Source organism: Bubalus kerabau, chromosome 7 (genome assembly GCF_029407905.1).
Source record: "Bubalus kerabau isolate K-KA32 ecotype Philippines breed swamp buffalo chromosome 7, PCC_UOA_SB_1v2, whole genome shotgun sequence".
Lineage (NCBI taxonomy): Eukaryota > Metazoa > Chordata > Mammalia > Artiodactyla > Bovidae > Bubalus > Bubalus kerabau.
This window is the reverse complement of record NC_073630.1, coordinates 73,223,773-73,249,408: the sequence shown is the minus strand read 5'-3', so window position 1 is coordinate 73,249,408 and position 25,636 is coordinate 73,223,773. Positions and strand designations below refer to the sequence as shown.

Here is a 25,636-nt window from a genome sequence, read left to right as displayed (position 1 = left end):
AGAAAGATGCCCTGGAGAAGGGAATGGCAGCCCACTCCAGTATTCTTGCCTGGGAAATCCCATGGACAGAGGATCCTGGAAAGCTACAGTTCGTTGAGTCTCAAAGACACGACTGAGCGACTAACGCTTTGACACTTTAAGGGCATCTTAGAAGACAGATTAGAAAAGCAATGGAACACGGGTGGGAAGTTAAGGTAATCTTCAAAAACGTAAAACTTTATTCCCAGGACCTGGCATGTAGTAAGCTCAACTTTATATTTTGGCAGGGTAAATGAATGAATGGAAGAAAAAGTAGACTCTATCAGACCACAATCATCATCTGGTTGCTGGAGGCATTTTGCTTGTGTAATGGGATTAGAATCCATCTGCTTGCTCTTTGATTATTGGGGAAGATCTGAATCTGTCACACAGAGGGTGGTTTCACAAGGTCTTTGTCTTCAGATCCACTAGCTGTCAGCCCCAGTGCTCCAATTCCCTGGTGCAGCCCCCTGTTGCACTCGACACCCTCTGTGGTGGATCTGTGGATGTGGGCATTACCGCTGATCCAGTGAGGAGTCAGAATTCAGGCTTGGCTGAGTGATGGGGACAGAAGGTAAAGACACAGGAAATGTACAGAGGCTTCAAAGCATTTCCTAGACACAGTGAAGGGTTTGAGAGGGGACTCGGGCATGCCCACAATATGGAGCCAGGGGTTGCCCTGGGACTGAGGACCTTTATAACATCAGAGCCCGCACCAGGTGTGTGGAAGCCGATTCTGGATATGGGGAGTCATGCAGATCCCTTCCCAAGGATTTTGAAGCCATCAGAGAGTGAGTACCACATCAAATTAGGAAAACATTTAGGTGGATAAATTCCTAAAATGGAAAATTAGTTACAATGGTAACTAATTAGTTACAACCCTTGACTTAAATAGGGTATTTGTACTGTGAACCTGGGAATCAGCTAATTCATTGACTATATAGAAATAGAATTTCAGTAAATGGATATAGTTTTATTTCAGGTGCAGTAAAGAAGTTGACCTTGGTACTGAGAATATAGAACTGAATTTCTTTTTAAAATTATTATCAATGGGTTTATTAAAGATGTTAAAAAATAAAAATAGCTGGCAATCCATAATTTTGGATCTAAGCTTATGCTTTCAGTTATGTACATAACATTAAATGTTGTGTGTAATGCATAGTATTTTATAAAAATGGGAGACATTGTACATTCTATATTTAACATGCTTTTCTTTTCACACAGCACTGCACTCTGAGAACCTTCCTATCTCACTGAATATTCTTCTCTACATTTAGTCTTTTTTTTTAAAGAACTAAATTTTCTAAATTCCTAGCCATATATTTTAGTTGCAACTACTGTCTATAAACACAAGCTCAGGTTGTTTTTTTGTTTTTGTTTTTCTTGGGGTTTGGGGGGAGTTGGGGGTGGGAAGGTTCAGGAGTCTGAAATTTTATTTGACCCAGCATATCTTTGGGCTCTAATTCAAGCATTCCCTACCCCTCATTTAGGCTTCGTTTTCTATTATTTGGGGCTTCCCTGATAGCTCAGTTGGTAAAGAATCCACCTGCAATGCAGGAGACCCTGGTTCAATTCCTTGGTCGGGAAGATCCGCTGGAGAAGGGATAGGCTACCCACTCTAGTATTCTTGTGCTTCCCTTGTGGCTCAGCAGATGAAGAAACTGCCTGCAATGCGGGAGGCCTGGGTTTGATCACTGGGTTGGGAAGATCCCCTGCAGAAGGGAAAGGCTACCTACTCCAGTATTCTGGCCTGGAGAATTCCATGGACTATATAGTCCATGGGATCACAAAGAGTCTGATACGACTGAGCGACTTTCACTTCTATTATTTTAAAATGAGTGTATACCTTACAAAAAGGAATTTACTCTGTATTTTGATTCATTCTGTAACCTTGTGAGCCTTCCATGGAGCCAACTACTGAGGTTATAAAGATTTTAATATGCCTCTCTACAATTAAGATAAGGTTTCACTGAAGAGACTGAGGAATTCACAACTAATAATTGCCAAAGGTAACGAAGTTTCAAAAGAATAATTTTACCCTGAGACGCCTAGGAGAGGTTAAGCAAGCAGAGACTAGAGCACATGGAAAGGCGCTGAGATGGTGGCCATTTGGCTGCTGCTGCTAAGTCAATTCAGTCTTGTCCAACTCTGTGTAACCCCATAGACGGCAGCCCACCAGGCTTTCCCGTCCCTGGAATTCTCCAGGCAAGAACACTGGAGTGGGTTGCCATTTCCTTCTCCAATGCATGAAAGTGAAAAGTGAAAGTGAAGTCGCTCAGTCGTGTCTGACCCTCAGCGACCCCATGGACTGCAGCCTACCAGGCTCCTCTGTCCATGGGATTTTCCAGGCAAGACTACTGGAGTGGGGTGCCATTGCCTTCTCCGATTTGGCTGCTGGAGGGAGAAATCTCTCAACATTATGACTGAAAGGATGTGCATTCTGCATCTTTATCAGCTGCTTGGCCAACAGTTTTCCTTGGTCTTTAAGACATCTTCCAAACATTGTCATTCTAATAAGAAGTTACACTTGATTTCCCCATCAGATGCCAAGTTACTCGTTGGTTGACTGGTTGGTAATTCAGACATGAGAATTTCGGATTATGGGAAAAGCTCAGAAGTAGCTGATGTGTTTCATTTACATAGTAACCAGTCCTCATCATTTTACATCAACATGTATAAATTCCCCAAACTGAATTTCTGATGAAAACATAGGGATGAACATTTAGGAATGTGGCCAGTGATTTTTTGTTGTTGTTCATATCATCATTGATTAGAAGAGTTTTCTTGTTGAATGTGACTTAAGTTATCCTGGAATTTTTATTACTTTTTTTTTCTTTCTGCTGCTACTGCTAAGTCACATCAGTCGTGTCCAACTCTGTGCGACCCCATACATGGCAGCCCACCAGGCTCCCTCGTCCCTGGGATTCTCCAGGCAAGGACACTGGAGTGGGTTGCCATTTCCTTCTCCAATGCATGAAAGTGAAAAGTGAAAGTGAAGTCGCTGAGTCTTGTCCGACTCTTAGCAACCCATGAACTGTGGCCCACCAGGTTCCTCTGTCCATGGGATTTTCCAGGCAAGAGTGCTGGAATGGGGTGCCATTGCCTTCTCCATTTTTTTTTTTTTCCTTTCTAAAACATTCCAAAACATGCTATGATGCTTTCTTTTAAGCAGCCTCTAAACAAATTCCCAGCATTTTTTAAAAATTGAATACCCATAACCAAGTGATTATTTTGATTAAAGAATAATTAGATACTGACAATTTGCAAAGTCCATTTTGCAAATTACCCCTTTGCCCATTTTTTATAACATGACAGGGTGCATGCCAACACCAATCAGGTGGTATTTCTTAAAAATGTGACCGAGCTAACAAAGAACCTCATTATCTTAACTATCAACTCAGCTTGCCAGCACCTCCCCACAGGCACACCCCTTCCTGGCCTTCCAGTACTCTCCCTGAAAGGGCGGGGCTGCTTTAGCCACTGGATAATAGCATTCACTACCAGGGTTTTTTTTTTTTAATTGAAGTATAATTGGTTACAATGTTGTATTAATTTCTGCTGCAGAGCAAAGTTATACATGTATACTCTTTTCATCATAGCTTATCACAGGGTATTGAATATAGTTCCTTGTGTTATACCATAGGGTCTTATTGTTTATCCAATCTATTTAATGTGTGTAATAGTCTGTGTCTGCTAATCCTAGACTCCTAATCCTTCCCTCCCTGCCACCTCCCTTCCCACTTGGCAGCCACAGATCTGTTCACTATGTCTGTGAGTCGGCTTCTGTTTCATAGATATGATCATTTGTGTTGTATTTTGGATTCTACATATAAATTATATGGTATTTGTCTTTATCTGACTTATTTCACTTAGTACAATAATCTCTAGGTGTATCCATGTTGCTGCAAATGACATTGTTTCCTTCCTTCTCAAGGCTAGTGGTATTCCACTGTGTATATGTACCACGTCCTCTTTATCCATTCCTCTGTCAAGGGACATCTAGGTTGCTTCCATGTCTTGGCTATTGTAGACAGTGCTGTGATGAACACTGGGGGCATGTATCATTTCACATTATAGCTTTGGCTGGGTATATGCCCAGGAACGGAATTGCCGTATCATAGGGGACTTCTAGTTTGTTGAGGAACCTCCATGCTGTTTTCCATAATGGCTGCACCAACACTACTGTGTCTTTGATTCAAGAACCTTCTGTTGAAGGTTGACTCCTGCTGAGTCTCTCTCTACCCTTTAGAAATCTTAAATACTTGAGCTATTTCCAGTCACCAGGCTGACTGATAGCTTTTTCCTTATGGTAGCAATGGCCAGCCAGCTTTGAAGACTAAAGGACAGACATATTTCTGAGATTCGCTGAGATCAAAATAGAGCTGGAATTGCAGATTAAAAACCAAGCATCATTATGTGTGGTTAACTAGATAAGCTGGGCAGAGCATAGAACTGAAAAAAATGGAAGGAAGTAGGTGGGAAAAGACATGTTTTTATCTTCTTGGTTTACCAACTCTCTGACTTTGCACAAATGGCAGACCTTTTAATTAGTTCTTCAAATCTGTAACAAGGGGTGCTCATGGCCTACCTCAAGTGGCTCTGAGAGCTTTAAATGAGAGTGAAAGAAGACCATGTGAAGTATATGAAGGTCCTGTGGCTTCAGAGGCTACAAAATGTAGCTGACTACTGTCTGTGCTACACATGAGAGCTTTCTGGAAGCTTCCAAATCAATCACAAATTCTCACCTGTACACTCAAAGATTCCTTCCACACTAGACCACCTTTAGATCATATGTAAATTAGAATAAAGCAGTCCCTTAGCAAATGGACAGAGACTTTTTTTTTTTTAAAGAAAGGGCCCCTTCCTCCTGGCAGGTGAATTCTCTGCTGGCATTTGACTTGGAAGGCAGAGCACTAGCTGGATACTGGCCCTCAAACCCTCACTTGGGCACCTTTGTGCAGGATCCAAACTGCCCAATTGTGCTTATTTTCTCCTAAACCTGACTAGTAGTCTCCTCAGAAATGCAATAAACTTCCCAGGAATTAGATTCATTCTGAAGATGACATTTACTGGTAGAAAAATGTGGACTTGAAGTCATATAGACCCATTTTTCTTTTCTTGATCTGCCATCTACCAGTTGTTAGCATTGAATGACTTCCAGGAAAATCATCTTGGTCTTCTTGTGTGATCTTGAGTGAATGACTTAGTTTTCTCTGACTGTTTACCCATCTGTAAAATGGAGACCCAATAGTATGTAGGCCACCCAGTAAATGTGAAAGATACCACATATGAAAGAGTAGCAGAAGGCTCAACAAATGTCTGCCACTACAATCTGGATCATGGGTTATTACTGGGACAAGAGGCCTCACTCTCCATCACTAGTTCTTCAAATCACCACAAAATTTCAACAAAATGATGAGTAAAGTGCTGTCAAGGCCTAATGAAAAAGCCTTGTTAACTATAATTTTAAAACAGAGGCTGTGGGGAAGAACCCACTTTAATTTAAACATTGGACTGTTTTTTTTTTTTTTTGGCTCTGCTGCTTGACATGTAGGACTTTAGTTCCCCAACCAAGGATCAAACCCATGGCCTCTGCAGTGGGAGCACAGAGTCTCAACCACTGCCAGGGAAGTCCACCTGGACTGCTTCTTATCAAACCATATCTTCCCCAAATACATTGATGCTATTAACATTAAGAGAGCAGATGTTAGCCAAATCTCCTAGTTTTCTGGGAGAACAAAGACTTATCTAAAATGTCAGTTTTATGTACTCCAATTGATGATCAATTTAAGAATAGGCTGACCAGCCAGATGACAATTAATAGAAAAAGTTGTCTTCTGAAGAGCAGTTCTCAGTATTGAATTAACAGAATCCTCTACTGTAATTGGGCTTCCCTGGTGGCTCAGACGGTAAAGCGTCTGCCCGCAATGTGGGAGACCCGGGTTTGATATCTGGGTCGGGAAGATCCCCTGGAGAAGGAAATGGCAATCCACTCCAGCATTCTTGCCTGGAAAATCCCATGGACAGAGGAGCCTGATAGGCTACAGTCCATGGGGTCGCAAAGAGTCAGACACGAATTACCCAAATGTAATTACCTACTGTAATTACCCAAATCCTCTGCCACTGACAGGCAAGCGGGGGGCGGGGTGGCAGGACAGTGTAAATGGAGCCCCCAGAGGGTATCTTAGGACAATCGGCAGAGTGTCTGAGACCACCTGAGTGATTTCTGCAATATCCGAGCCTATCTTCATATGAAGAGGCCAAAATTATACTTTTAAGTCCTCATACAAATCAGAAAATCTGTCTGATTTTGCATGAGATGTGCATATTCATACTTAAACTCATTATACAGCTTGAGGTAGTCATTTTCAAAAATCAGAGTATAACATTCTTTCTCTCTAATGATCCTTTACTTACTCAAGAACAGAAACCCATGCCTAGGTTGATCTTCCCTTCGAAGATTTCTCGAGGGTCCTATTATTTAATCTAGCTGGAGGTATATGCAATTTTTATCTTATGATAAACAACTTATAGCAGATGAAAGGCCTATCATCTAAATAAAACTTTAAAATATGTAAGAGTTCAAATCTAAAGGCTGTTGGCATCAAAATTCCATCCTTTAGAGACGTAAGTCATCCACTGTTTGTGATAATACTCGGCAGGTTTACTTCCCACTCTCCGGTTCCCAGTGTTGGCAGATGGGTAAAAGCTTGCTTGAACAACTTGGAAGTCCACGTTTCTCTGATAAATCTGGGGGCTGTGTTTACTCCCTCTGGAATAATTGGACAGATTAAACTGTTTGACCTTCATTGATTTCAGTGCAGTTCTCTGATGATAGATTTTAGTCATGAACAAGTTGAGTGATAAATGAGATGGTTGGCAAACAGCCAACATTTAGGTTTCCCTTATATTCTTTTTCCACTCCCTTTCCATGCTATCCCTTCCCTAGGGATTGTTGAATTCCTAGAAAAGAAAAAGGAAACCGAATCAAATGGATTGAAACCAAAAAGGCAACCTCCAAGCTCACAAGTGGTAGAAAGTTGGGGCTAAAGCCATGTTGAGGATTCAGTTAGGGTCATAGGGGTCAAAACCAAACACTGAGTGTTGAAGGGTCACGGTACAGACAGAGCCTCTAACAGGATGCAAACCCTAAACTCTGCTTGTTGAAAGTCATTAAGAACACATGCTGGGTAAGTGGTACCTTAAGACCTTTACCCACTTCAAGGATTTTATAAGCTGTGTGTGTATGACAGAGAGAAAGTGAGAAGAGAGAGTAGGGGAGAGAGGGCATGAAAATAGCTTTACTATCAGTGTATCAGTGCATCCCCTTCCAGTGTTTCTTAACCTTGGATGAACAGTAGGATCACCTGAGAAGGTTTAAAAACAAAAGTGTGGAAATAAATGGGATGATGAGAAAGTTAGGGGTATTGTTAAAGTTATTTCGATTTTAAATGAGACTGGCAAACCAGGAATTGGGTGACACTTCTGCTTAGGTTGTTGGAATCAAGAATCTAATTATTAAAATATGCTTGTATCAACACTTAACACGTGTTCATTGACAGCCTGTCATATATTAAGCACTCAGCCTAGCTCCCAATAGGGATTCATTATTTTAAGCTTATAGAAGCTAGAGCTGAAAGAGAACCCAATAGGTTCTATTAAAAGGTTTAACCATCTAGGATAATGGGAAAGACCTTCACATAAAAATCTATCACTGTGTTTACTGAGGTGGGCTTTCAGTTTACCCTTTGTAATCATAATGGCCATCCTTTGAAGTGTTGTTGCCCCGATTATATCTTAACTATACCATGCAAATAAAACTGTAAGAATTCAGCTAATTGCCTTTTAGATAAAACACTGATCTGTGTAACACACTGTAGCCCCTCGTCCACCCTCACCCCCACCCCTCCCCCGCCATGCACTGTGGAGGGTCAGGGTTAAGTGACCGCTTTCCCATGGAGGAGATGACGGTGAGTCATAATCCTTTTCCAAGTCCAGACTCGATAGCAGGGAAAGAAACACCATCCCACCTCCTTCCCTGCGAGAGCTGCACACCTAGTTCTCACCACCCCAGACTATCTCCACGGATGGTTCCCAGCACAGCCTTCAGGGAGGAGCGAGGGAAATACTTCAGCAGTACCCTGGAAGCCAGCACCCCTGGTCGCTCAGAATCAACAGTGAGAAATGCATGATTTCAAGGAGTTACACAAGAGTGATTGGCTGATGAGCAGCCAGTTCTAAGCAAATTCTATAACTCAATCAACTAAAATAATCAGTGAGATGGAAAAGATTGGGCTGGTGGTTCTCAACCAGGCTACACATTATGATCACCTGGAGAGCTTTACAAAAACATGGATGCATGGTAGACCCACCCCAGAGATGCTCATTTAAGTACCTAAGAGGCTGGATTTTTAAAAATCTTCCCAGGTGATTCTATTGTTCATAAGGTTAAGAACCATTGGGTAGGAGAACAAGCATGTTGATATGCTAGTAAATAACTATTATCAATGTATCTCAAATGCCTTTAAAACGTGCATCTCATTTGGTCCAGTTATGGGAAAAAAATAAGTATAAACAGATGGATATGTGTATCTATACATTTAAAGAGATTAGAGGAATAAAAATAACAGATTAGCAAAAATAAAGATTAGCAAGACTTCTTTGTGGGATCATTATGGGATTTTTATTTTCCTTTTTCTATATTTTCAAAATTTTCTTCTCTGAACCTCTATTGCTTTTGAAATTTAAAAAGGGGACTATTTTAATTTGATTCTAATAAACCTAAGTATTTTATGAATATCCAGCATGCTCTCAATCCTGTTCGCATGGTGGAAGATGCAAAAGATGTGGTCTTAGGGGCTTTGCTAGCTAGTCCAAGAGATGTAAGCAGTGTCCGTCAACATGGAGTGAAACATTGTCCTGGAGCTAAGAGCCTGTGGTTCAGACCAATCTTGTTTCTGTGCTAGATCACTAGCTAGTAAAGGGCAGAGCCTTAGGAACACCTAGCCCTGGGTTTGGTAGCCACTCAGACCTTTGTGGAAGAGAGGAATGAGTTCAGAGAGCAGAGCCATTCCCCTGAAGCATCAGCGGAGAAAGTGGGATTAATGTTATCGCTGGAGAATATGAGTTGACATGGCCACCGTTCAAACAGATCCAGGGAAGAGGCCCATGGTGGAGTCGTGTGTGTGAGGAGCGACAGCTTGCAGATGTACTGGACTGCAGAAGTCTTGTTGAGGGCACTGACTGTGCCACACCAAACACATGGGGCTAAGCCGCAGCCAAAGGGCAGGCCTGGCAAGACAGGGGGAGAAAGAAGTGTTCGATTATCTGAGAAAAAGAAATAAGAGCCAGCATTTCCTGCAAGTGCTCCCTCCCCCATTTGCATAATGCAATTTGGGGGAAATGAAATATGACTTACAGGAGTCAGGGAATATAGTGAGAAGGAAGAAGCAGTTCACTTAGCAAACAGAAGCTGGTTGGGAAAATAGGGTTTTTGTTTCAGGCAAAAAGATTTGGCACAAAAAAGCAAAGCATCTTCACAAGGCATATTCTCAAGCACAGAGCAAGACAGAACCCACTTTCTCAATACCTGAGAGTCCCGTAAAGTCCATCCAGGAGGGCTCTGGACACCCAGCCCAGAAAGAGCTTGGAAAAACTGGGGCATTTTGAGTTAGCCCTGAGGGCACTTGGAGGAAAGAAGGAGATGCTTTAAAGTAGCATCTGGGAATGATTTCCACTGGAGGGTCCTGATACCTTCTCCCACCCCTCCCCCATCCCCATGCTAAACCATCACCTCTGAGCAGCCCTTGGGGTTGTGCAGATTTCACAGAAATTGAGGCTCTCAAAACCTCATCCGAGGTGGCTAGAAGCCTAGGCTGCTTTCAGAGCCCATCAGAAAACCTCACTGGGCAGTCAGTTCCAATATTTAGAAAACCTCACCACCGTGAAACCCACCCTTTCCCATTCCCCTAAACACAGTTCCTAGTCAACCCTGAAATAGAAAGCGCCATTGACCCATAGCCCAATTTCCCCAAAATGAGATGCTGAACCTTGGTCATTTCTAAGCATTTTAAAAGTAAAGATGATAAGTCTAAATGGAGCCAAGAAGTGCAGGGACCTAAATGTTAGCCTCCCCAAAACGATGACCCTCCCCCCGACACACACACACTGTAATCCATGGAACGCTGACGGAAGACTCCAATCATTTGTGCCTCGGGAACTGTCTGCTCTCCCTTCCCCCAAAACATCCAGGAAAACAACTTCATGACCCCAAAGATGCCGGAGACTCACAGAATGGATAAACCACTGTGACATTTCTGTGAGGAATTGACCTGGCATGTGGACTGTGCCTGAGCCCTCAACCGTCGCTCATTAAGCACTGTCAACTTCGCATCTGGTTTGGGCTTTGGAATTCTTAGACGTCACCCCAGGGAGCAGCCTGGTATTCATCAGGCCCTCCTTGCTATCAGGGAGGGTCTTCCTCACTAACAAATGAAGCGGATTCTTCCAGTTGTGGGAAAGCCCTGGAATTGCATGTGTTTCGTACCTGCTGGGGCAGCTGTGAGGCTGAACTAAAGCAGCAGTGTAGGGAGGTGGTCTTCTGAAGGCCCTGCTAAGAGGGTGTCATCTGAGCACACGCTGGGAGGCACCGAAACCATGAAAGCCCCCACCTCAGTCGCTTCTGCTTCTGTGAAATCTTGGAGCAAAATATATGAAAAAGGAAAAAATGCCATAGTGTATCATAGAAAAGGGGCTTCCCTGGTGTCTCAGGCAGTAAAGAATCTGCCCACAATGCAAGAGACCCTAGTTTGATCCCTGGGTTGGGAAGATCCCCTGGAGAAGGGAATGGCAACTTCTTGCCTGAAGAATCCCATGGACAGAAGAGCCTGGCAGGCTACAGTCCAAGTGGTGGCAAAGAGTCGGACATGACTGAGTGACTAACACACACATACCATAGTAAAGAGCATGTTATTTGGAGTCGTGACTCTGACTTAAACTCTGTTTCTGCCTTTTACCGGGTGACTAGCTTGTCCTTGTGTGCCTGGGACTGGCCTGGGTTTAAAACTGAAAATCCTACATCCCAAGAACCCAGTCAGTCCAAAGGCAAGCTGGGATGGCCTGTCACCTTGGGTGCTGTGTGACCCTAGGCAAGTGAACCTCTGTATTATGTTTCTACATGTGCAACGTGGGCATGATAATTATATCTACCTCATTAGGTGGTGGTAAGGATTAAGTGAACAGAAGGGAAAGTGCTTCGAAGCCCCTGACCCACATTAAGGACTAAGATAACTTGATAATTGTGTGCTCATGCTAAGTCACTTCAGTCATGTCCAACTCTGCGACCCTATGGGCTGTAGTCCACCAGGCTCCTCTGTCCATGGGGATTCACCAGGCAAGAATACTAAAGTGGGTTGCCATGCTCTCCTCCGGGGGATCTTCCCAACTCAGGGATCAAACCTGTGTCTCTTTTGTCTCCTGCATTGGCAGGCAGGTTCCTTATCACCAGTGTCATTTGGGAAGCCCATTACACATTGTTTAAATCAGCAACAAAATCCCAGACAGAGCTATGTTCAACTTTCAGCTCCTTTGCCGTAGTGCTGTGTCATTTTGAATAAACTACTTAACTTCTCTAAGCCTCACTTTCCCCGTCTGTAAAATGAGGATAATATAAGCTGGGGAGAACACTGCTGGGGCAGTGTTTGCTAAACCGAAGCCCCACTTCTGTGTCTGGTGATACAGACCAAGCTTGGAACAAGTGAACAAGTGACAGCTCAGGTGGTTACTGATATGACTTGTTATTAATAGGGCAGAAGATGATGCACTCCTTTCTGGTATGGGATGGAGATGTCTGCCTCTTTTCCCCTAATGAGTTGTTTTCCACCACAAATGTGGTGTATTTGAGTATCTAAATGCCTGGACTAAAGAGCTCCCTCTAGAGGAAGAATAAATAAATCACAAGTTACCCACTCACCCAGCCCAGATTGTTATAAGCCGCTGCCTCTTAAGAGGTTTGAAGTGAAGAGAGCAGGAAGACAGCGAGCCTGCGGGCACATGGGGACCGCTGCAGTTGCCTCACTCTATCAGCAACCCACCACGTGAGCTCCACTGACAAATGGCCCTGCTGACAGGGCAGAAACAGAGGTGCAGGCAGCTCAAAACTTGCCGCTCGTGTCTGTCAACTGCAGGCCTAAAGATGCCAACTTGATTAGAACAGGCCACCCTTCCAGCTCACGCCGTTTGTATTTCTTATAGCAGCCACATCGTAGCTGGCAGCAAACAGTAGCTGTAGTACACAGTGTGCTGTTATAAAGGACCTCCTCATGTTTCTTGCCTTTTCCCTGCCTCCCACATTGCAGTCCCCTCCAAACTGTCAGCCACCAAAGTTCATGGCATGTTACAATCATGAGGTGCACACCTCAACTAAAATCCAGTCTGCTTTGGGTTCAGATCCTAGCCCCTCCACTTGCCTTCTATGTGACCTTGGGAAAGTTATTTAACCTCTCTGTGCCTTAGTTGCTTATTAGCAAAGTGGCTAACTGGGATGATGCGAAAACCAATGAATTAATATGCATAAAGCATATTATGCATAATAGTGCTTAGTCCATAGAAGTGTACTCTAAGTGTTGGCCATAATTCTAAATTATTATTAATATATGAGTTGAGATTTGAAGGATAAAAAGATGAAGTCACAGGTTGTCTGAAAGACCTAATCCTGCAGACTAACAGAAAACATAGAAAAGGAGCCTTTAACATTAGGTAAAAGAACATCTGCCTTTCCCTGCCTAAATAAAAATAGATGCTGTGCAGAGAAGGGCAGCTGTTTCTCATGCCTGCACAGCACCAGGTCATCAGTCTCACAGGAACACATCAGCATCTTTGGTAAACTGAGTCACGTATGCTGGCTTCATTGTCATTAGACCATTTGTTTGTGGAGCCAATTTCATTTTAAGAGCATCCTGCCCCTCACCCCACCTCACCAGGCCCAGGAGACTGGGGTTCCTGTTGCCCAAAGCTTGGCCTGTGTTTCCAAGTCACTTTCCAGTTTGTTTTAAATCTCCTTTCCTGGGATTCATTAACAAGGGAGGCAAGGGTGGTTGGAATCGCTGGGGATATTCTCCCCTGTGGTTTGGAGGCAGAAGAAAGAAGCTAATGAGAGGAAGAAGTGTGTGGTCCGTGGTGATGTTAAGAAATCCCTTGGTCCCATGGGGTGAGGGCCTTTCAGGCTCAAGTTCATACCCAGGGTCTAAGCTGACACCCAGATGGTAGGCTTGTCCAGCTGATGACCTCCTTCACTTATTAACCGATGTTGGTTTCACCCATGAGTACACACAGTGCTAATGACTTTTCTGTGTATGGTTTCTGGTAGCTTCATGAGTGACCATGTAATTCAATCCCAGGGAACATGCATTTTAACCTAGAGGAGAAAAAGTAATCCAAACAAAACAACTTTGCCTAATATCCTTAAACCAGAGATTAGTTAAAAAGCTGCAGGTATAATGAGTGAAATACAGAATTATCCAATCCAACTCAGAAAATGCTCCAAAAAGTTGCAGTGCTTAAGATCCATCTGCTGAAAAACTAGAGGAGTCATATTAATAGAAGTTATATTATTGTTACTTGAGTCTTTTCCAAGTGATCAGGACTTAATTAGCAAGGGTGGGTTCTGTTAGAGGGTGTGCTCAGGGAACCTAAGTGGGTCTGATTTAGAAAAAGATGACTGATGTGTTTATTTTTATCCTAAACATAATAAAGATTTCCAGTGTCTTGCATTTTAAAAGTTATTAAATATTACATATTTTAAAAACATAGCCTGTCTTCCTCCAAAAAAAAAGAAGGCAGCCTGCAACAATGGAAACATATCTGGGTCAGCATGATTAAAATTATAAACAGAAAGCGTCTAATAAAAGGAGCAGAAAAATATATAGCATAGCGAATTATACTTAGAGAAATAAGTCAGAGAAAGGCATACCATATGAGTCTATGTGTGGAAACTTAAAAAGCAAAACAAGACTCAGATATGGAGAATCAATTGGTGGTTGCCAGAGGCAGGGGGTAAAGGCTAGGCAAAATGGGTGAAGGGTGTCAAAAGCTACAAACTTCAAAGTTATAAAATAAGTCAAGAGGATGGTAGTATACAGAATGGTATATATAATCTGCATTGCATATTTGGAAGTTGCTAAGAAAGTATTGGATTGGCCAAAAAGTTCGTTTGCATTTTTCTGTAAGAATGTATGGAAAAACTCAAATTAACTTTTTGGCCAACCCAATAGATCTTAGGGGCTTCCCAGGTGGTGCTAGTGGTAAAGAATCTGCCTGCAATGCAAGAGACCCTGGTTTGATCCCTGGGTCAGGAAGATCCCCTGCAGGAGGAAATGGCAACCCACTCCAGTATCCTTGCCTGGAGAATCCCATGGACTGAGGAACTTAGCGGGCTACAGTCCATAGAGTCTCAAAGAGTCAGACACAACTGAGGACGCACACAATAGATCTTTAAAGTGCTCATCAAAAGAGAAAAAAAATTAACTATGAACGTTAGGTAGACTTATTGTGGTGATGATTTTACAGTATAAAAATATCAAATCCTTATGTTGTGTACCTGAAACTTATTATAACATGTCAATTGTACCTCCATAAAATCAATAAAAAACATATCTAGGTCAATATAATTGAAAGTATAAACAGAAAGCATCTCCTAAAGGGAGTAAGAAAGAAACATAGCTGTTTCCAGAATGTCTCAGACTGCTCTGACACATGGCTGACCCCATGTCTGAGCGCTGTGTGGTGTGTTGAGGATTTAGTGGTGAGCAAGACATGCTGGACTCTTACTTTTGGGGGGAGACAGTGATTTAAAAGGGAAGCAAGTAAACATACAAAATCATTTCCAAAGATGTTAAGTGCTGGGAATTGAAAGCTGGTGCTGGGGGGAGAGAAGATCCACTTCAAACAGAGGGTAAGGGAGCCTCTGTGAGGGGGTGACTTTGAGCCTTCCATTGTCACCTTCATCCCTCTCCTGTGTTGGCATCAGACTTCTCAATGCCCTAGTCTCCTGTGCCCACAGGCATGGCTTTAGCCCTGCTAAACTCCAGAGGTGGCGACAAACGAGTAGTCAAGTACCCTGGGCTTTTCTCCTCAACACCACTGCCAGCATTTGTCTTCCTCTTTGGCCTCACTTCAGTTCTGTTTTTCTCCATCAATGTCTCAAGGGATAAGATCTGCACCAAACACAGTAATAAGCCATGCACTTGCATCCTTGGGGTCTTTAAATGTGGCATTCACACCTAGTCTTCTAGCACAATGTCACTCACTTTCCTAGACTCAGCTCAGATATCACCTCTTCTGGGACACCTTCCCTGATTACCCCTTGATAATGAGCTACCCGCAGAGAGTGAGTGGCCCCCTTCTCTGAGTTCTTCCAACACTTGGCTCATACCTCCATCTCTCTCTGATAACCTGGCAGTTTTCTGTTTTCATACCAGTCTCCTCGCAGGCATATACTGTATAATATGTTTCTTTGCAACCATAGGACCTAATATTATGCTTGACATACAATAATCATGGTGATTACTGCTTATTGAGTTGCTAGTATATTCCAGGTACTGTTAGGGGCTTGGCATGGATCTGTAAATCTTACTATAAATAAACACTGAGCCCATTTTACATCTGGGAAAGTGAAAAATGAAAGTTTTAGTCCTTCAGTTGTGTCTGACTCTTTGCGACCCCATGGACTATAGCCCACCAGGCTCATCTTTCCATGGAATTCTCCAGGCAAGAATACTGGAGTAGGTTGCCATTCCCTTCTCCAGAGGATCTTCCTGACCCAGCATTCAAACCTGGGTCTCCTGCATTGTAGGCAAATTCTTTACCAACATCTGGGAAAGGCTGAACGGAGTCACGGAACTTGTCCACAGTCACAGAGCTGGTGGTGCAGACCTAGGATTCATACCCAGATTTTTTTTTTTTTTTCAGTAGTAGTAGTCTCCAAAGACATAATTACAAGTGTATTGTTTAATATGTTGGGTTTTTTTTTCAGTTTTGAGTTTATTTTTTTTAACTTTACAATATTGTATTGGTTTTGCCATATATCAAAATGAATCCGCCACAGGTATACATGTGTTCCCCATCCTGAACCCTCCTCCCTCCTCCCTCCCCATACCATCCCTCTGGGTTGTCCCAGTGCACCAGCCCCAAGCATCCAGTATCGTGCATCGGACCTGGACTGGCGATGTTTTAAACATGAAAGCCTGAGCTTTTTCCACATCACTCTGCCCTCTTTTTCAGAAGGTCCTCCATAAGTGCCCACTGAATGAAAATACAAAGTATTAGTATTCAAAATCACTCATCCCATTGTAGCAGCATAACCCACCAAAAGAAGGTATATGGCAACTGTTTATTCCTCCTATGTACAGAATGGTTTTAAAACCCAGATCCAATAGAATCCTATTAGAGTTACGAGGGAAGTATGTGAAAGAAAGAATGTTAAAAATCTCACTTTTTCCTCTTCCTTCTCACTTCTCATCTCGCATTAGAGCGCAGGGAAATCATGAGTTTGCTCTGAGGGGAAAAGGCAGCCTGGCAGAGGCATCACAACCAACCACAATTATATGTTAGCAGGACCGTGTGGGTGGATCATCAATCCCCAGTCGGGTAATTTCAATAGAACACCCAAAGGGAGACTTCAGTCTAATTCAACACATTTGCCAAGTGCCTGCCTGAGGAAATCTACTGACCATGTGGACTCTCTGAAAGTCACCAGGTGGGCAAGGCTTTGTTCTTCCCTCCGTTCCCTTTGGGCTCCATGGAGCAGACATGCCCAAAGCTGACCAGGCAGCTGACACAGAGCTGGTATGTCTGGACTGTCAGCCAGGAGGGACATGGGAATCCCTGAGCTCACTCTTTCCCAAGAACCGATACAATGAAGCCCTTTTGATCCTAGAGGGATAAAGTTTTCAAAGTTTGGTTCAGTTGGTTAACTACGGAACTAAACTCCCTCTCCCCCGAACTTTGGAACTTTTACTCCAAAATAAGCAGAAAAGAGAGAAGTAGGGAAGAAAAATAAGAAGGGTTAGAATGTTCCAGGAAAAAAGCTGCTGCTTGAAAAAGGACGCTCAGGGAAGGTGGGCTTCAATCACAGACCCAACGGGGCTGAGGGAGCAGACCAGGCGGGAATCTGGGGCACGTGTTCCAGACAGAGAGCAGGAACAGAAATGCAAGGTCCGGGAGGCAGGAGCGTGCTGGGCAAGGGTGAGAACCAACAGGAGGCCGGATGAGCAGGAGATGGAGATGAGGACAAAAGTAACACAGAGAGAATACAGGGCCCACTGGGCTATTCTGAGGGCCTTGTGTTTTAGTGGCATGGAGAGCTGTTTTAAAGGGATGACACTGTTGCTCTGTTGAGAATAAACAGGGGAGGGGAATGAGTGTAGAAGCAGAAAGACCTCTCAGGAGCCTGTTGTAATAATACAGGCTTTGATGATGGCAGCATAGACTAGGGCCGTGGTGGTAGAAGTGATGAAAAGCATTTGGATTCTGGATAAATCTGGCTTGATTATATTTGTGGGGTTGAGAAAAAAGAAAGGAATCAGGGCTGACTCAGGAGTTTGGGGTCTGAGAAGGATGTAAGGTAAAACAGAGAAGAGGCGGGAAGAGCTGGTTTGGCAGGGAAACTTGGGGCATTTGGATGTGTTAGGTTTCAGATGCCTATTGAGAGTGAAAATGTGGCATGAGCAGTCAGGAATCTGACTACACATCAGGAGTCTGGAGTGTAGGGTAAGCTCCAGGCTGGAGGCCAGGCCACAGGAGGGGAGAAAGCACGGACCCCACAACTTGGATATAAGCCCCAGCTTCACTCTGACAGCTAGAAGGAAAGAAAGCTTTATCCAAGTTTTCATAGCCTCATCTGCAGAGTGGAGGTGGTTTAACTGACTTGACAGCCGGAGCCACTGCGAGGGTTTAACAGGGTTTTAGCTGAGCCTAAGACCACATTTGTGAAATGTAACGTACAGTGCACAGTAGTCCAGTAGATGTTAGCTCTTCTCAGCCCCTTTCTGGGTTGCCAGACCCTATCATGAGGCCATGATCAACACGGCTCAGAGATCAGTTCAGTTCAGTCACTCAGGCATGTCCGACTCTCTGCAACCCCATGGACTGCAGCACACCAGGCTTTCCTATCCATCACCAACTCCCAGAGCTTACTCAAACTCATGTGCGTCGAGTCAGTGATGCCATCCGACCATCTCATCCTCTGTCGTCCCCTTCTCCTCCTGCCTCAATCTTTCCCAGCATCAGGGTCTTTTCAAATGAGTCAGTTCTTCCCATCAGGTGGCCAAAGTATTGGAGTTTCAGCTTCAGCATTAGTCCTTCCAATGAATATTCAGGACTGATTTCCTTTAGGATAGACTGGTTGGTCCCTTGCAGTCCAGGAGACTCTCAAGAGTCTTCTCCAACACCACAGTTAAAAAGCATCAATTCTTCAACGCTCAGCTTTCTTTATAGTCCAACTCTCACACCCATACTTGACTACTGGAAAAACCATAGCTTTGACTAGATGGACCTTTGTTGGCCAAATAATGTCTCTGCTTTTTAATATGCTATCTAAGTTGGTCATAACTTTTCTTCCAAGAAGCAAACATCTTTTAATTTCATGGCTGCGGTCATCATCTGCAGTGATTTTGGAGCCCCCAAAGTTAAAGTCTGTCACTGTTTCGTTGTTTCCCCATCTATTTGCCATGAAGTGATGGGACTGGATGCCATGATCTTAGTTTTCTGAATGCTGAGTTTTAAGCCAACTTTTTCACTCTCCTCTTTCACTTTCATCAAGAGGCTCTTTAGTTCTTCATTTTCTGCCACAAGTGTGGTGTCATCTGCATATCTGAGGTTATTGATATTTCTCCCAGCAATCTTGATTCCAGCTTGTGCTTCATCCAGCCCGGCATTTAGCATTATGTACTCTGCATATAAGTTAAGTAAGCAGGGTGACAATATACAGCCTTGATGTACTCATTTCCCGATTTGGAACCAGTCTGTTGTTCCATGTCCAGTTCTAATTGTTGCTTCCTGACCTGCAAACAGATTTCTCAAGAGGCAGGTCAGGTGGTCTGGTATTCCCATCTCTTGAAGAATTTTCCACAGTTTGTTGTGATCCACACAGTCAAAGGTTTTGGCATGGTCAATAAAGCAGAAGTAGATGTTTTTCTGGAACTCTTGCTTTTTCGTTCAGGAAAATTGTAGCAAGGGTTTTTTTTTTTTTTTGAGTCTTTGAAGGTTTCTATATACAATATGGCATTGCAAACAGTGACAGTTTCCCTTTTGCTTTCCAATCTGGCAACTTTCATTTCTTGACTAATTGCTCTTAGGCTGGTGTTCTTGAGGCAACACTCAGGAGGTCTGTAGGGTTGCCTGCTGCACTTTTGAAATGGAATAGCACTGCTTACCACAACCACCACCTGCCTCTCCCCACCACCCCCTGGCCTGATTAGCGTATGAGTTTGCAAGCCCTGGTTTAAAGTATGAGCAGACTGAGCAATTAATGAACTCAATTTGAGGGCAGATTCAGTGTTTACCTAATTCAGAAGTGAACTGAGAAAGAATGTGAGGGAAGTTGAAGCATCAAAGAAGGGTGGTATAGTTACCCAGACTGTTATAATGAGTGTATTGAGGCTTGATTTCTCAAGGACCTCTTTTATTCTATCATCAGAAAGGAGCCCTCCCCTGCAAACCAACTTGTGCTGAGCTCTGATCCCATCAGAACCTCTGTAAAGTACACCAGAGGTCCAACCTGCTTCCAGTCAACCCCCATTAGCAGTGAACTCACTGCTTGGACTCAGGAATTTTTGCAAGAAGAGGTTCATTTTCTCTTCTTACTTTCGCCTCTCCCTTGCAGAAAAGACAAAAATTCTGTGGCACATGCCCCCAGTGTCAGCATTTTTATATTAAGACAGATTTGCCTCCGCTCACTTTGATATAGGAGCTCAGGATCTCAACTCTGTTATTAACAAAACGGATCTTCAGAGCTACTTTAAACAGATGGCATATCCAAAGTGGTTGAAAAATGGTTTACCACGTTCCTTGTGTTCATCCTTCAAGTTCATGGCTGTCACCCATCACCACCTGAGAGTACTTAATGCTCAGGATAACTAAAGGGAGAATAAATCCTGTTTGCTTTGAACACAACCCAGGATTCAGCATATGTTCCTGTATTGGCCAAGGCTAATCAGCTCTTACCCCCACCTCCCCTCACTTGTGCCTGTAAATCAAGAGGCCCCAGGATCAGTCAATACGATAAGAGATAATTAGTAAGTACAAACTGCTACCTTCATAGATCACCCCGTGCCTCAGATCCAAGCTCATCCAAGAAGCTGAAACAAGCAAAATTACACAAGTATTAGTCACTTTAGCAGAACCTTTTTCACACAAAGCTTATGAGTCTGAATGTTTAAATCTACTCTCCCTGGCTATTGTAAGGATAGCTGAGGTACGAGGCCAGAGGGAAGTGATCTTAGCCATTTTATGATGTTTTCCTTTCCTGGACTAAAATGTGTCTTTGGAACCCCAAGGATCTGAAACAGGAATGGTTTCTTAATGGCATGGTCTTGGCATCAGAGATCTTTAAATACCTTACCCCTCCTCACAGCTGTGGCAGCAGCATAAGATGCTACTTTTTTCCACTGGGATGTGCTCCATCCCCTCAGAAGGCCATGGCTTGTGCCTTCACTGGTCATTTGTCCAATTGGAAGATTCATTTCCTGCTCTGGCAGGGCACATGCTGAAGAGCATTGCTGCCCCAAGAAAAGAAAGCCTGTTTCTAGTCCAACAAAATAGCCTAGGAACTTCCTTCCCATGTGTTGCTAGTCTGAGACTGCTGGCTTACAGAGAAGTGTTCCGCTCGTGTGTTTATGACTTTGGAGCTGCTCAACTGCATGCTGGCTTTTATTTTTTCCATCACACAATGTTTCTTCCAATTTTTGAGCTTCTCATATCAACCACTTTGCTATTTTTAAGCAGAACGATTCAAAGCCAAAGTAGCTCGTCAGAACAGTAAAATCTCACCAGTTCAAGCAAGAAGCTTATACTCTTTCAGGGAGGGAAAGACTAGTATGAGAAGCTAGAGGCCCATTTCATCTTTTGTAAGATAAAGATGTAGGTAGGGTTGTATAATCAGAGTCCTTTTCTACTCATATTAAAACCACACAAAATCATCATCATTGATTATAAGAAGCATCATGGTTTATGTACCAACAAGAAAATTTTAAAAACTGTCACTGGTTAAATCATTCCAAAACACTGTTAAAGATATCCTTGCAATGCATGAGTTGGTTAGATCAGACTTCAAAATCCATTCAGACAAATTCCATTCAGACCTCTCCTGCCCTCTAGTTGTATTGTTTGGCATGAAAGAGGCCCATTCTTTGGGATGATTTTAGTAGCAAAATGTGACTTTTTCACTCCTTTTCATCTCCTTGGTGGTATCTTTCTTTCTAAGCAAATAAAGCGTCTGCTTGTTTCTTCACAAGAAAATCGGAAATTGCTGTCCTTCTAATGACAAATATTTACTTCGCCAATGTCAAATTTACATGACACCGCTCTGTTTTTGAGAGTTTCTATTTATATGGTTACTTTTCATTTCAATGCTTAATTGTAATGTAATCTTTTCTAAGACAATGAACAGCGTTTGAACTTGGCCTAGTACCAAGAGTGGATGCAACTCAATGGAAGGGACAAGCTGGACACCTTTAACCACGTTTGCCATGCTCGGACAATGGCATTTGCATCATGACTGCAGCTTGGCAACTGAAGTTTTGGGACCTCATCCATCCCCCATGCACCCTAATCTCAAAGAAGTTAATGTGATATAACAGGCAACTTAGATGGTTCAATTATGGAAGTGGCTACAATCTGTTGAGAATTTTCCATATATCTGGCAAGATACTAAACTCTTGCCAAGACCTAATATCTAGCAGACTTCACAGCAACCCAAGATGTATGTGCAGATTAGAAAGTTTAACCACGTTAACAAATTTTGCCAGATGACACAGCTAGGTAAATTTCAGAGCAAAGATTTCCATCCAGACAGAAGCCCTTCTATCCGCCAGCTCTATGGTTCTCTCAGGCCATATCAATCATGGGCACATCAACTGCAGGCTGCTTTTGATTCTATTCAGAAACATCACTCCAAATAGGCTCTCAAAGTGTTATCTAAAATAGCTCAACCATATCCAGTTTTCTGTAATGAGTTGAAAATAATTTAGAAATTAACATCCATTATATGCAAATGGCTGCTTCTTAAAGGGACTTGCCCATTCAATTTCTGCCTTCATACCACTGGAGAAGGCAATGGCACCCCACTCCAGTACTCTTGCCTGGAAAATCCCATGGATGGAGGAGCCTGGTGGGCTGCAGTCCATGGGATCGCTAGAGTCAGATACGACTGAGTGACTTCACTTTCACTTTTCACTTTTATGCACTGGAGAAGGAAATGGCAACCCACTCCAGTGTTCTTGCCTGGAGAATCCCAGGGACGGGGGAGCCTGGTGGGCTGCCATCTATGGGGTTGCACAGAGTCGAACATGACTGAAGTGACTTAGCAGCAACCACTGGGAAGCTGGTGTGGCTGTCTGTGGCTTCATCCTCACCACAACAATGAAAGAGTGAAATCATCAGCATTTTCTGATGGAAACCTACCTAAGAACTGAGATGACTTGCCTAATGACAATGGAAGGGAATCACAGCAAAAATATGGACTTAGATAAACTCAAACCTTGGTCTCCCGGCTCTTAGGCTTGTTCTTTAACGTGGAGGGTGAATGGATATAGACCTATTTTTTTGAAGACTGTGAATGTTCTTTTACTCTCCCAATGTTAGGAGACAAGCACATTTTTAGTGCATGGGAGCCCCCAGTCCCTAGTCCCTCAGAGGTCCTGGCCACTCTGAGACCAGCCCCAAGGCAGGGGACTGGAAGCCAGCAAGCCGGCCTCTAGAGAACCATGGTGCTGAGCAAACTCCTGTGGCTTTGTAATGCGGGCGATTCTATTTCCATGGACAGTTAAATATGGAATCTGGGAGGAGTTTTGTGTTTATGTTCAGTGGTTTGGGAAACTAAACCCCAAAGAAAGGACTGAGAGGGTGACTAAGGGCTTTCATGGTCAAGATAAACACCAACAAGAAGGAATTACCACGTCCAAATAGTTGAAGATTGCCAGCCTCAAGCCCTAGTCTTTGTGACCCCATGACAACTCTCACAGTTTGCATTTCAGGCACCAGGATAGAGAGTGTTTTAATAAAATGCAATAAACAAATTTTAAAAGCTGTTCTCTCAAGTCATTCATTCGTTTGATTGGCAAGTGTATATTGACTTACCTCCATGTGAAAAGAGAGGGGAACCAGGGGCAAGCAAATCCATTTCCGAGGGCAGCAAGCACGTGCAGTGGAAGAGCTCCAGCTGAGCGTTGTGCAAAGCCTTCTCTGACCTCCTTCTGGCTTTGTTACAGCTGCAAAGGTGCCTCCCACTACGGCCTCACTAAAGACAGGAAGAGGCGCTCTCAGGATGGCTGTCCAGATGGCAGCACCAGCCTCACAGCAACATCACTGTCCCCAGAGATTTCCACAGTTCCCACCGTCTCCTTAATGACAGATGAGCCTGGCCTAGACAACCCTGCCTACGTGTCCACAGCAGAGGATGGTCAGCCAAATAGCCCCCTGGACTCTGGCCGGAGCAACCGAACAAGGGGTGAGTCAAATAGGTGGTTGTCTGGGAATGGGCTCCTCTGCCTTGGGACTGCCCTCTGTGAAACGGTCACTGTGGAAAGTCCTAGAAATGTTTTGTTTAAGAGGAAATTGTTCTGGTAGTTTTGGCCACAACCCAACGTCCAGTTCTCCAAAGTGAAATGAAACCATGAGGACTTGAGATCATTAGAAACGTGTGTAATCTGACTTGGTGAAAGGAGTTGAAGTTAGACCTAGTGATTCATCACTCCCGCAGCGTCCATACCTTCCCGCCCAGGAAACCCGAGAAAAGTGCTGTTATATTCCATCCAGCCTAGGAAAAAAAGACAAGCAGATTTTAAATAAACTGTCCATATTTCATTGTAGAAACTGAGAACATACAGATAAGCAAATTGTATCATCCCACCACCTCGAAGTAATCACCGTTTGCATTCCGTTGTGTGTCTTACCGGCCGTGTCCATAAAAGAGACCTTTTTCTCTCTTGTCTTCAGCACGGCCCTTTGAGCGATCCACCATCAGAAGCAGATCCTTTAAAAAAATAAACCAAGCCTTAAGTGTTCTTCGAAGGACAAAGAGTGGAAGTACCGTTGTCAGCCAAGCTGACCAGGGACGAGAGGATTCTGAAAACACCACTGTCCTTGATGGTAAGTTGCTTCCCCGTGAGGCTGGGCGTGGCCTGGGCTTCCAGAATGACTCCAGGGCGGATGACAACGAGACTAGCCCTCACTTTCTACAACACCTCTCTTCCTAAGGGCATAAATATTTTTTACCTAGATCACCCTATTTCTTATAAAAGTAACCAAAGGCAAAAATTACTTTTCCCTTTTTTTTTTTTCTGGCTACATTGAGTATTTGTTGCAGCTCACCAGCTTCTCTAGTTCGGTATGGGCTTAGTTACTCCACCATGGGATCTTAGTTCCCGAACCAGGGCTCAAACCCATATCCCCTGCATTGGAAGGCAGATTCCCAATGACTGGACCATTAGGAAAGTCCCTATTGTTCTCTTTTTACACAGATTGAGGGAAATGATTTCGGAACCCTTACCTTCAGAATATAAAGAATAATGTAGTTAAGTGAAGAGCAGTTAGAACAGCGCCTGGCACGTAGGAAATGCTATATGAGTATTTATTTTTATCACCACCTTGTGTGATGCGTGATTCTGCGGGTTTTCTATGTATTAATTCATGTACTCCTCAACAACTCTATGAGGGAGCTACAATTATCATCCCTGTTTTATAGATGAGGAAACTGAGGTACCAGGCAATTATTTAGTTTGCCCCTTCTGAACTTGGAATCCGAGTAATGTGGCTCTAAAATTCACACAAAGAAAGTTTCTGGATCTTAGATTCTGTATCTTTTTTTCAATATAAATGGAGCTGAGAAAATACTGTCCTGTCCTTTTATTCTCATCTTCCATTAGAACTTCGCAGCAGTCATAACAATAACTAAAAGAATTCTTTTGAGCTTTCCTGGCTGCCAGATAGTGCTCTAAGGCATTTAAAGGTCGCAGTGAGAAGAGATGGGGATTGTGATTCTCAGTTTACAGAAGAAACCAAGGTTTAGAGAGACTGGGTAACTAGCCCGAAGTCACCCAGCTGGAAAATGGCAGTCCTGGGGTGTCCGCTGGCTCCAGAGCCCATTCGTTTACTCACTGGATTTAAGTGCCCTCTGTTCCTTCAAGGTTGGGGAGTGAAAGAAAGTGAAAGTGTTAGGTGCTCAGTCATGTCCGACTCTTTGAGACCCCATGGACTGTAGCCCACCAGGCTCCTCTGTCCATTGAATTCTCCAGGCAGGAATACTGGAGTGGGTTGCCATTCCCTTCTCTATGGGATCTTCCCAACCCAGGGATCGAACCCAGGTCTCCTGCATTGCAAGCAGATTCTTTTCCGTCTGAGCCAC

At 43.5% G+C, this 25,636-nt stretch overlaps 1 protein-coding gene and 1 long non-coding RNA gene across 10 annotated transcripts in view; one reads left to right on the top strand and one right to left on the bottom strand.

Annotated features, from left to right (window-relative positions):
• Positions 1-25,636, top strand: part of LNX1 (ligand of numb-protein X 1) — a 188,131-nt gene that overhangs the window by 127,073 nt on the left and 35,422 nt on the right. For all 9 annotated transcript variants that reach the window (XM_055588570.1, XM_055588564.1, XM_055588565.1 and 6 more), the window contains 2 exons: positions 23,502-23,740; positions 24,229-24,381. In XM_055588570.1, coding sequence (XP_055444545.1) covers positions 23,502-23,740; positions 24,229-24,381 — 392 coding nt within the window. The remainder of the gene's footprint in view (positions 1-23,501; positions 23,741-24,228; positions 24,382-25,636) is intronic.
• Positions 6,226-24,323, bottom strand: LOC129657870 (uncharacterized). The gene is made up of 5 exons (XR_008717140.1): positions 24,186-24,323; positions 24,002-24,049; positions 23,371-23,530; positions 20,328-20,372; positions 6,226-6,981 (listed from the first exon to the last, which is right to left on the bottom strand). It is a non-coding gene; the product is annotated as an uncharacterized LOC129657870 (long non-coding RNA).